Source organism: Eulemur rufifrons, chromosome 6 (genome assembly GCF_041146395.1).
Source record: "Eulemur rufifrons isolate Redbay chromosome 6, OSU_ERuf_1, whole genome shotgun sequence".
Lineage (NCBI taxonomy): Eukaryota > Metazoa > Chordata > Mammalia > Primates > Lemuridae > Eulemur > Eulemur rufifrons.
In genome coordinates this window covers 17,066,532-17,079,454 of record NC_090988.1, presented here as the reverse complement: position 1 = coordinate 17,079,454, position 12,923 = coordinate 17,066,532, and the positions used below count along the sequence as shown (strand labels likewise).

General features: G+C 39.6%; 1 protein-coding gene across 1 annotated transcript in view; it reads left to right on the top strand.

Moving 5' to 3' along the window:
• The window catches only part of UBE4A (ubiquitination factor E4A), a 34,618-nt gene that overhangs the window by 15,729 nt on the left and 5,966 nt on the right, over positions 1 to 12,923 (top strand). The window contains exons 11-18 of the mRNA XM_069470845.1: positions 1,056 to 1,360; positions 2,673 to 2,805; positions 4,207 to 4,394; positions 5,908 to 6,008; positions 6,104 to 6,217; positions 8,359 to 8,533; positions 11,184 to 11,364; positions 11,793 to 11,940. Coding sequence (XP_069326946.1) covers positions 1,056 to 1,360; positions 2,673 to 2,805; positions 4,207 to 4,394; positions 5,908 to 6,008; positions 6,104 to 6,217; positions 8,359 to 8,533; positions 11,184 to 11,364; positions 11,793 to 11,940 — 1,345 coding nt within the window. The remainder of the gene's footprint in view (positions 1 to 1,055; positions 1,361 to 2,672; positions 2,806 to 4,206; positions 4,395 to 5,907; positions 6,009 to 6,103; positions 6,218 to 8,358; positions 8,534 to 11,183; positions 11,365 to 11,792; positions 11,941 to 12,923) is intronic.

Here is a 12,923-nt window from a genome sequence, read left to right as displayed (position 1 = left end):
GCTAACCTGAGACATTCTCTATAGGGCCAAAGGAGATGATTTTAGGACTATACACATAGAAACAGTTATCCATAATTTTGAGTTATGGGTCTTCCTTTCAGTAGAGAATGTTTGGTTCTTTTGTGAAGAATAATACAATGGGGTTTTTTTGTTTGTTTTGCTTTGTTTTTGGTTGGTTGGTTGGTTGGTGGTGGTTTTTTTTTTTGTTTTGCGACAGAATCTTGCTCTGTTGCCCGGGCAAGAGTGCCATGGCATCAGCCTAGCTCACAGCAACCTCAAACTCCTGGGCTCAAGCAATCCTCTTGCCTCAGCCTCCCGAATAGCTGGGACTACAAGTGAGCACCACCACACCTGGATAATTTTTTCTATTTTTAATAGTTCCTGACTATTTCTATTTTTAGTAGAGACAGGGTCTTGCTCTTGCTCAGGCTGGTCTCGAACTCCTGACCTCAAGTGATCCTCCCCCCTCAGCCTCCCAGAGTGCTAGGATTACAGGCATGAGCCACCATGCCTGGCCTTAATACAATGTTATATTGAACAACAGAGCTGGAAGCTGCTTTTAGGTTATATCCCAGGTGGCTACTAATTCATATGTGGTCCTTACTAATCTATAGAGTCTCTTTTCACCAGCTTAGTTTCCAGTAACTATAGAAAGACCATCCATATAACTGCATCAGACTATGATTTCTGCACTTGCGTGAAACTGTCCTGCTGGCTTCTTGTGCTTTGCCTAATAATAATTTATTTTACATCGTAACAGCCCACTCTATCTATACCCTGCTCACCCAAGCTACTGTTCTTTGGATAGTACATTTCAGCTGAAGTCTGCTAACTATTTGCAAGAAGCTTCAATTATGTTTAATACTTGGTAACATTCTCTCAGTGCTATGGGCCCTGCCTCTATCCTGTCAAAAACTTCATGAGTGCCTTCTTTGCCACTGCAGCTGCAACCCCCTATATCCTTAAAGAGAATACTAGAATAAATACATAAGGATTTGTTTCTCTGTGCCCATATGAGCCTCCCTGACCCAGTCTCTTCTGCTTTCTTGGGGCAGGTTGCATGATCAGATGGTAAAGATCAACCAAAATCTGCATCGGCTGCAGGTTACCTGGCGGGACGCTCAGCAAAGCTCTAGCCCTGCTGCTGACAATCTCCGCGAGCAGTTTGAACGCCTGATGACCATCTATCTTTCTACCAAGACTGCCATGACTGAGCCACAGATGCTACAAAACTGCCTAAATTTGCAGGTGTCCATGGCTGTACTACTGGTTCAATTGGCCATAGGCAATGAGGGCTCACAGCCAATAGAGCTAACTTTTCCTTTGCCAGATGGCTACAGCTCTTTGGGTTATGTGCCAGGTAAGCAGGCTCTCCCTTGGGAGCTTCCTATTTATAGCCATCTAAGTTTAACTGGGTCTCTTTGGAAGTTTAGTCCTCAAAATACCCTTCCTTAGTTATCATTCAATTGTTTTTGGAGAAACAAACTTGTAGATCAGATCTACTAGTCAGAATTTTGGGAGACTAACAATTTGTTCCTCAGCCTTGTGTCTTCATTGCTATGCATATCAGAAAATAGTCTTTAAAGGACTAAGTGCAGTCAGGATTTTCAGAGCTGTTAGTTTCTATCATTAATATTGTTTGTTCCACTTACAAATTTATCTAACTCTCCCTGTGCTTTTTTAGGAAAAAAAAATGATCTCCTGTTGGTTAATCCAGAAGGGAGATCGTGTGTGTATGTATGTCAGTGAGGGATCGGCAGGTGTTGTCAGTCAGATCAGGTCACACGTTCTTAATTGTATTGGTCATATATTGTTCTGTAACAAATTACCCCCAAACAGAGCAGCTTAAAACTACATCTATTATCTCATGCAGGTTCTGTGGGTCAGGAATCCAAGTGCACTCAACTGTGTTATTCTGACTCAGAGTCCCTGAGGAGGTTGCAGCCAAGCTGTCAGCCAAGACCATAGGAATCTAAGGACATGACTAGGGCTGGAGGATCGAGTTACAAGCCCAGTCATGTGGTTGTTGACAGGCCTCAGTAGCTTGTGCTATTGGCCACCAACCTCTTTTCCAGGCCACATGTGTGTCTCCCTAGTACTACCCATGATATGGCAGCTGGCATCCCCCAGAGAAAGTGACCAAAATCGAAGCTGTAAGCTTTTATAACCTAATCTTGGAAATGACACACCATCACTTCTGCACCTCAAGGTGTATCTTCTACCCCGAAAGAGCATAGGAGGGGACTGTGCAAGGGAATGAATACCAGGAGGCAAGGATCAATGGAGGACCAAACTGCAGGCTGGCTACCACGGTCATATAATGTATTAATCTTTATTAGTGAGTCTTCAGACATCTAAAACTTAAAACTGCTGTTTACAGTTAACCTTGAGAGTCAACAAAATATATTAATATATTAGTATACTGGTATGTTAACAGTATTTTATGTCATTCTGAGTGTTCATATATTTACTTGGATAAAGATTAAAATTAACTTACATTTAAAGAAGATTCTACATTTATTACTTATTAACTTATCACCATCTCTACTACCGACCAAACGTTTGAGTTTTTTTTAACCTTCATCAAATAGGGTGAAAGGGAGGAATTTAAACGTTATTTAGTGCAGATAGACAAATATTTGGCTAATTTCAGTGAATATTTTCTTTCTCAGAATTTTTTGCAGATAACCTGGGTGATTTCCTCATTTTTCTCCGCCGCTTTGCCGATGACATCTTGGAGACATCAGCAGATTCCCTGGAGCATGTCCTTCACTTTATTACCATTTTCACTGGAAGCGTAGAAAGGTGAAGTACTGAAAGCTTGGCTCTGTCACTCTTTAGAGCTGCAAAACATTCAGGAAACTTCTAAACCAAGTAATAAACAAGCCTGGATCATCAGGGGTTGCCTTCAGAAGTTATGTTAACATTAATGAATCACCTGACCATCCTTATGGGTAACCAAAAATCCCACTATTGAGAGGCATAATAAGCAAAGGACTTTGCCCACAGAGAATTTGAACCTGCATATAAGGTACCTGATGGGAATTCCACTGCTAGTCCCTGGTTAAAATATTAGTAGTTGCCATAATGCCAGAAACCTTACCAGTAGCAGCCAGGTGCTAATGATCCTCTAATAATTATATGATAACAAAGCTTGCTCTTGGTGTTCTGAGTTGGATAAGCAGTAAACTTGGGTCAATGTTATTTTGCATCTCAAGTCTTCCAACTCCTATCTTCTAGTCCTCTTTCCCAAAGGAAGATACTGTGACTTGTAGAATTGCTTCCCTGATTTTTTTGGGTGCATAGGCTAAAGAAAACAGAAACTCTGTGTATAAAAGTGAAGATTGCTGCACAGTGAAGAGAATGACCCACAGTTCCCTGAGCCGTATCAGTGAGAAGTAGAGAGAAGCCAGTCCTTCACTGAGCTGAGCAGACCCAATGAGAAGTCATAAATCAACAAGTATTGGCCAGGCGCGGTGGCTCACGCCTGTAATCCTAGCACTCTGGGAGGCCGAGGTGGGCGGATCGTTTGAGCTCAGGAGTTCGAGACCAGCCTGAGCAAGAGCGAGACCCCATCTCTACTAAAAATAGAAAGAAATTATATGGACAGCTAAAAATATATATAGAAAAAATTAGCCGGGCATGGTGGCGCATGCCTGTAGTCCCAGCTACTCGGGAGGCTGAGACAGGAGGATCGCTTGAGCTCAGGAGTTTGAGGTTGCTGTGAGCTAGGCTGACGCCACGGCACTCTAGTCCGGGCAACAGAGTGAGACTCTGTCTCAAAAATAAATAAATAAATAAATAAATCAACAAGTATTTATTAGGCAAACACTGTATGCATTGTAGGTAATGTAGGATGACTATATCCTAGTCTCTACCCTCAGAAAGCTTGGAAAGGCAGATTTATCCCAGATAAAACTGTCAGAGAATAGTAAGCAGTAAATAATGCATTATTATAGAGAAGTGAACAGAATGGCTAAGCATTCAATAGGAACTCACCCTCATACTTGGTTAGCTGTCATCTCAAGAGTTAAATGATGTTCCCTGTGTCACCCCCACCAATAATGGACAAACTTAAAACTGCAGAAATGTATCCTGTTTTTTCCTGTATATGGTATACAGTGGTTTGGGCTCTTCATTTGGGAAGAACAGAGTCAGAAATTTTGGGTTAAGTTACCTGCTCCTTGCTTTTTGCCCATTTTGCAGAATGAAGAATCCACACCTAAGGGCCAAACTAGCTGAAGTGTTAGAAGCAGTGATGCCCCACCTGGATCAGACTCCAAATCCCTTGGTATCCAGTGTTTTCCATCGGAAGCGTGTGTTCTGCAATTTTCCACATGCACCCCAACTTGCAGAAGCTCTGATCAAGGTTTTTGTGGACATTGAGTTTACAGGTAAAGCAGTCATGACATCAGGTCCAGAACTGAGAAGTGGAGTTTCTCAATGGAGTTTCATAGCTTGATCAATATTTGAACTTCAGAGAAATGTCAGTCATTTATTGAAAACCTATAATGTGCCAGGCCTGATGCTAAGTGCTTTTTTTACATTATCCCATTAATTTGTTGCCATCTGAAAAGTTTTACTTTATTATCCCTGTTTACATATGAATACATGGGTGCTCAAAAGGATTCATTTATTTGTCCATGTCATACATTCTAATAAGTGGTAGAGCCAGGTCTGTCTCACCTAAAAAAAAACCTAGATAGTCTTATCAACCTTATTATATTACTTGGTCAAGTCATACTCAAACAAATTAGGCTGACTAAAACTTGGGTCTGTTATTTTTCTGTGCCTCAAAATTATGGAATAGTGGATAATAAGTGTACTGGTTGAGAGATTCCTTTATCTTAACTAGACTGTGTAACTCTCTAACAGTCTAATTGTTAGATTAAGAATACCAGCAGGCAACATTCCCTTTCCCTCCAACCCTGAGCCCCTATGTTTAATTAAATAGTACTTTATATCAACCAGTAAACAAGATATGTTAAGCAGTTGTTTTAAGACCTTTTTTTAAAGGGGATCTTCCATCCAGTGAAAAAAACAACTAACACTTTAAAGAGACATTTAACATTTTACTGGCTGCCTTTCCATATTTGGATTCTGGCTTTGTCTCTTGCTCACCTCTGAGCTCTAGTTTCCTCATCTGTAAATGGATCGAAATGATGATTAAGTGAAATAGTGCATGTAAACCTTTATGATATGTAAGGAGTTGCACAATAAATTGCTGTAATTATCTCCTTATGTGACCATACAAACAATGAAATTGTAATGTACAGTTTCTGTTTTATTGCTGAAGGAGTAGAAGTTGAAAAAGGTTAAGAGACTTGCATTAAACAAAGCCAGAATGAAAATCTAGGTCCTCTGACTCTAAATCCTATGCTCTTCCTTTATTATATGACCCAGCCTGTAGAGCTCTAGTAATACCTTTGGTATTTCAAAAGCAGTATAAGCCTTAGATTTTTAGCTCCTGATCTGATTTTTCAGAGTAATCAAGAACCAGTTGGCTACACAGTTGGGATATTGTCTGTGAAGAATGTGGGGATTACTTAGTGTCCCGTTCTGCATGTAGCTTTCACTGCCACAATGGCCAGCCCAGAGGCCTCATTCAAAGTCTAATAAGTACTCCATGTTTGCATGTGGAAGCACCCTTGGACTTTATTTTACAGCTTTTTCCTTGTCCCTTGCTGAGTAAGTTATTCTTTGTATCTGTCTCCTCCTTCCTCTGTCAGTAAGGAAATGAGCAAACACTTGGCCACAACTTTAGGCCTTTAGAAATTCCCGGTGCAGATTTTGCAAGTAGCCATGACACATTCAAAATCAAAGAAAATGACTACACATAGACATAAGCTCTTATTCTTTCTCTAATAGCCCCACCTTTGCTGATATTTTGCTCATCCCTTACTCCAGGAGACCCCCATCAATTTGAACAGAAGTTTAATTACCGCCGTCCCATGTATCCCATCCTAAAATACATGTGGGGGACAGATACCTATCGGGAAAGCATTAAGGTGAGAGAGTTTTTGGTGAAACCAGTTGCTTCATATGAGCCGCATGAGTTGTGATTCAGTACTAAAATGGTTTTCTCTTCGGCTGGGATTTACAGGATTTGGCTGACTTTGCCTCTAAGAATCTAGAAGCCATGAATCCTCCACTTTTCCTCCGCTTTCTTAACCTGCTAATGAACGATGCCATCTTCCTTTTGGATGAAGCCATACAGGTAAGAAATTAGAAAATAAAAAAAATTGCCCCATACCATCAAATCATCATCAGTACCTACTTTTTACCTTTTAATCATAATAGAGCAATCCTTATTCCTCTAGGCCCAGTCTTGAACACCAAAAATTTGTGATTAGTCGCATACCTCCAAGCTTGCCATTACAGAGCTTTCTAAGTTATTCCATTAGAGACCAAGGTCAAGGGTCATTGAAGCCTCATGGGCTAGGATGGATACTTTGGCAGAGAGTTGAAAAGATAGTGTGATGAAGCCAAACTAAAGTGCACTGGCAGGAGTAATCAGGCCAGCACTACAGAAAGAAATTAGGATCTTGCTTTTGGTCAGTGACTTTCAACTTTTTTCCATCTCAACAAGTCAGTAGGCCGGGCACGGTGGCTCACTCCTGTAATCCTAGCACTCTGGGAGGCCGAGGCAGGCAGATCTTTTGAGCTTAGGAGTTCGAGACCAGCCTGAGCAAGAGCAAGACCCTGTCTCTACTAAAAAATAGAAAGAAATTATCTGGACAACTAAAAGTATATATATATAAAAAAAATTAGCTGGGCATGGTGGCGCATGCCTGTAGTCCCAGCTACTCAGGAGGCTGAGGCAGTAGGATTGCTTGAGCCCAGGAGTTTGAGGTTGCTGTGAGCTAGGCTGACGCCACAGCACTCTAGCCTGGGCAACAGAGTGAGATTCTGTCTCAAAAAAAAAAAAAAAAAAACAAGTCAGTAAAGTGGTTCAGCTCACTAAGACAATGATTTTTAACCCACTGTCCTAAACGGTTCTGATTTTTACACCACTATTTGGAAAAAAAAAAAATCTGGTTTGGGTTATTTTTCATACAAAGACTCCAGATCGTCCATACTCTTTACCCACTGCCTCCTAAGACCTTAGCTATATTGTGAAACATGAGTTTCACAAAGTGTAAAATACAGCTGAGTGCCTCTGTGTATCATTGAGCTCCTTCAATGTATCATTTCCTTAACCATCCCTTATGGAACTGCTTATTGCTCCTATGAAAACTTGACTGCCTGTGGAGCAAAATTTCCCTTCCATGTGATGATTACAAGATTGATAGGGCACTGACCTAAAGGGAGATGAAGCAAGTGAATCCTTAGGGTAGCCTGTTGGCCATTTACAACCTCCTCTTATTGATTAGCAATCCCCTGAGTAACTTGTACATAATTTAGGAGAAAGGTTTGATTTCCTGCTTTTTTCATAATCCGACATTTCAAGATTTAAGATCAGTTTTCTTTGAAAATGAGAACAGGTCCTATTATAAACAGACCCTTTTAAGCAAGAGCTGTATGGCACAAAGAATGAAACAGATGGTATTTTCATGAGATGATAAGTTTAACAAGTCGTTTGCTATAAGAGCAAGGATGATGAGAGATAGAGAGCTTTAAATAATTACAGTTCTCCTTCCAACGATCTTGCGTATTTGATAGAGCTTTGATTTTTGGTAAGCAGTATTTTGCTTGGTTTCATCATTCAGGTAGGATTCATCCTTTATCTTTTTTTCACTGTAGCCTGTTTTGTTTTGTGGGATAGGGGGTGTCAGGGTTTCATATACTTCTTTTTGTCTTTATTTGTTTGTTTGTTTGTTTTTTGAGACAGGGTCTTGCTCTATTGCCCGGACTAGAGTGCAGTGGCATCATCATAGCTCACTACAACCTCCAACTCCTGGGCTCAAGCAATCAACCAGCCTCAGTCTCATGAGTAGCTGGGACTACAGGTGTGCACTACCATGCCCAGCTAATTTTTAAATATTTTGTAGAGACGGGGTCTCGCTGGGTTGCCCAGACTGGTCTCAAACTCCTGACCTCAAGTGATCCTCCCGCCTCGGCCTCCCAAAGTGCTGGGATTATATGTATATATGGCTGAGCCACTGCACGCAACCAAGGGTTTCATATACTATTAATCCTCTTCTGTTTTACAATATTATACTGTTTCTATGGGAATTATCTATGAGTCTGCACAAGCTGAAACAAATCTGTATGAAGCCACAATTTCTTTTTTTCCAAAAGTTCTTTTTAAGCTTCACTCCCAGCTTAGTTGACTGGATTTTGAATAGGACCTCTTAAATGTCATGTCCCTTCAATTGTACTTTCTTCTCTGATATATCCCACCTCTGGTTTCTGTAGTATTTGAGCAAGATAAAGATTCAGCAGATTGAGAAGGACCGAGGTGAATGGGATAGTCTGACTCCAGAAGCCCGCCGAGAGAAGGAAGCTGGCCTACAGATGTTTGGACAGCTGGCACGTTTCCATAACATCATGTCCAACGAAACAATTGGTACCCTTGCCTTTCTAACATCAGGTAAAGACACAAAGTACTGCTTTCCCCCAAAAATGTAATGGCCAAGATCTGCTTCACTTGAAAGAATCAGCCCAGCTGAAACTAAGCATTCAGACACTGATGACAGTATCTTCCACATCTGAGAGGGAAACAAATCACTTGAGAAGCTTCAAAAAGAATGATGATGCCCATTGTTGACATGGAAATGAGGAAATAGTCACCCTCACACATCTGCCATAAAGCACGAGTTGGTAAAATCTTTCTTGAGGACAAGTTAGCCATATAAGTGCTTGAATCCTGGTTAAATGTGGTGGATCTAACAAACACATTTATCTCCACTCCCTCTAGAGCTGCACTGTCCAGTTCAATAGTCACTGGCCACATGTGGCTATCAAGCATTTAAAATGTGGCCAGGCTGAATAGAGATGTACTATAAGTATAAAACACACACTGCACGACTTAGCATAAAAAAAGAATGTAAGGGGCCAGGCGTGGTGGCTCACGCCTGTAATCCTAGCACTCTGGGAGGCCAAGGCGGGCGGATTGTTTGAGCTCAGGAGTTCAAGACCAGCCTGAGCAAGAGTGAGACCCTGTTTCTACTAAAAATAGAAAGAAATTATATGGACAGCTAAAAATATATATAGAAAAATTAGCCGGGCATGGTGGCTCATGCCTATAGTCCTAGCTACTCAGGAGGCTGAGGCAGGAGGATCGCTTGAGCCCAGGAGTTTGAGGTTGCTGTGAGCTAGTCTGACGCCATGGCACTCTAGCCTGGGCAACAGAGTGAGACTCTGTCTCAAAAAAAAAAAGAATGTAAAATATCTCAATAATTTTTATATTGATTACATATTGAAGTGATGATTTTTAGTGTCTCAGCTAAATATTAATATATGACAACCAGTGATCACTAGACATTTGAGGGAATCCTCTAATTTGAAACAAATGATAGAGGAAAACTGTTTTTAAAATTTTTTAAAGAAACTTTATAATCTCAGAGGAATAAGAGAAGATATAGCAGCCACAAAACAAGAACAAACAGGCAATAAAAAGGATCATATAAAGAACAAGAGGTCTTAGATATTGAACATTTTACTTCAGAAATTTTAAATATTCAGTAAAAGATCAATTCAAGGAACTCTTTCATGAAAGTAGAACAGAAAGAAAAGAGATAGAAATTAGAAGAGAAAGGATAAGAAAATAAAGGATGGATCTAGGATGTCTCAAAAAAGGAAAATGGAGGGGAGGAAATTATCAAAGAAATAATACCAAAAAATTCCCAAGACTTAAAGACAGCCTTTAAATTGAGAGTCTTTCAAGTGCCCTGCACAGAGAAGTTTTTAAAACCTACACTAAGTTACAAGTTGTGAAATTTCAGAAATTCACAGTAAAGAGAAGATCCTAAAAGGGCCATAGAAAAGTCAGGTCACATTACCATGGTTTAAGTATCAAAATGACTTTGAACTTTGCAACAGTGATGTTTGAAGCTGGGACACATTTCTGAGGGAAAATAAACCCAGGAGGAGGAAGGTGGAATCCAACACAAGGGAGACACAAAGGAAATTCCCCAGATAATGGTAGAAGGAACGTATGTGATCACTACTTAGTGATAGGTACTTTGAAAATAGGCAAACAAAAAAGCAAAAAGTTATATTAAAAAGGAACTCTATAATCATTAGGACACCATGTAGCTCTGCTGCGAATGATATTTACATAATTTTAATGACATAAACTCTATTTAGCCAAAAATTGGATTACATATTGGGGGCATTTGTATTTGAGGAAGAAGGACAGGAAGTGAGAGCTAAACCATCATCTATAGTAAATAGATAATGACCAAAATGAAAAATCAAGGAAACTATTCAGCCATTAAAATGGTGGAAATATTCTATAAATCTGGCTTGTCCAGTACTGTACTTACTAGCCATATGTAGCTATTAAACACTTGAAATGCGGTTAGTGTGACTAAAGAACTGAATTTTTATTTTATTTAATATTAATTTAAATAGCCACATGTGGCCAGTGGCTACCATGTTGGACAGCACAGGGACATATACTCAGCAAAATGGAAAGATATTTATGATATAGTTATTGAAAATGTCAGCTACAGAATATATACAATATGGTAATCATTTTGTTTTAAAAATGCATGTGAGTTTGTGACTAATGTGGGCAATATAGTGAGACCCCGTGTCTACAAAAAATTTTAAAAATTAGGGGGAGGGGCAAAAAAAATAAAATGAAAAAAAAAAAAAATTAGCCAGGCATCATGGCATGTGCCTACAGTCCCAGCTACTTGGGAGAATGAGGTAGGATCACTTGAACCCAGGAGTTCAAGGTTATAGTGATGATTGAGCTATGATCGGATCATGGCACTCCAGCCTGGGCAACAGTGATACCGTGTTTCAAAAAAAAAAAAAAAAAATATATGTGTAAATATGGACAGAAAAGATAGAAGGATATATAATAAGATGTTAACAGTGGTTAACAATGTTTATCTCTGGGTGGTAGTTTTTGTTTTTCCTTATTTTATTTTTTTGGGGGGGTTTGCTTGTTTATATTTTCTGCATTACTTGTGTAATAAAAAAAAATAGAGGTCTCCGAGTAAACTAGACATAATTAGTAAAAGACTGCTAATGGATTGCATTTTCACAGACTTTGACTTCTTTTCCAGAGATCAGATCACTCTTTGTGCATCCCTTCCTGGCTGAGCGCATCATCTCCATGCTGAACTACTTCCTACAGCACTTGGTTGGCCCCAAGATGGGTGCCTTAAAAGTCAAAGACTTCAGCGAATTTGACTTCAAACCTCAGCAGCTTGTATCAGATATCTGCACTATCTACTTAAATCTTGGGTACCTGAGATTGGAATTGGGGAAGCCAGAGGGGATGTGCTAATGTTTTGATTTGGGGTTTTGATAGTAAAGTGACTGGTTGCTAATAATATGTTAATAGAAAAGAAATGGCTCATTTCTAGTTGATTGATGAAGGAATCTTCTGTAGTTTTAAATAAGATTTTGTATGACCTGTGGGACATTATTTACTGAGATTTCTAACATTTTGCCTTGATCTGTGCAAAGATAAACTTTATTGATTATAACATTGTTTGGAAAATAATAATCTTTTAAGGCTATGGGATACTTGAAAGACTTCCTTCTTAGAAAATTAGAAGTCTTTATGTCAAAAGGACGTGTTGGCTTATAAGTGATGAGAATCCTTGTTCTGCAACGCATGTGTTGTCTCCCATCTGGTACTCAGTTTCTTTCTGATTCTGACCTTACAGGGATGAGGAGAATTTCTGTGCCACTGTGCCCAAAGATGGACGTTCCTATTCCCCAACTCTCTTTGCACAGACAGTTCGAGTCCTGAAGAAAATAAATAAGCCTGGGAATATGATCCTGGCTTTCAATAACTTAGCAGAGAAAATCAAGGTGAGGAAGAGGAGAATTTGTTTGCTAACATGTTCATTAAAAATCACATTGTCGGCCGGGCGCGGTGGCTCACGCCTGTAATCCTAGCACTCTGGGAGGCCGAGGTGGGCGGATCGTTTGAGCTCAGAAGTTCGAGACCAGCCTGAGCAAGAGCGAGACCCCATCTCTACTAAAAATAGAAAGAAATTATATGGACAGCTAAAAATATATATAGAAAAAAAATTAGCCGGGCATGGTGGTGCATGCCTGTAGTCCCAGCTACTCGGGAGGCTGAGACAGGAGGATCGCTTGAGCTCAGAATTTTGAGGTTGCTGTGAGCTAGGCTAACGCCACGGCACTCACTCTAGCCTGGGCAACAGAGTGAGACTCTGTCTCAAAAAAAAAAAAAAAGAAAAAAAAAAAAAAATCACATTGTCAACTCAGCTGTGCTGCTTTTTACCCTGTTTCAGGGAGAAAAAGAGCATTGCCATGAGACAATATAAACAGATGATTCTTCCTGGTCATTCAATAACTAGAACTACCATATTCTTATTGTTTTCTTTAACATGAAAGTGAGAACAGAAATTTAAGAAGCCTCAATTAAAAGAGAAGAATGTTCACATTTATGTAGGCTGGTTGTATGAAAACTTATGCACAGTGTTATCAATAGATTTGAAAATCCAGGATGTTAACGCAGAAGAACTTTTTAGAGTAAAATTCAAGATGAGTATTAATAGTTTTCAGTCACTGATTTTTATTGATTTTCTCCGTTTTCTGTATTTGTAGTTGATAGTTGGCTTGTATTGAAATACATATACATTTTAGAGATTAAAATACTGTATTGTATTCAGCTAATCCCTTTGGTTGGAGTATGCTAGAGCTCCATTAGCAGTTATGAAGAAGGGAAAATGATGGCACAGAAGTCTAAAAGAAAACCTTCCTTATTGCTGTCAGTCTTCCCTTCACTGAGTTTCTTTTTTATTGAGTTGGGCTTCATCTTCACC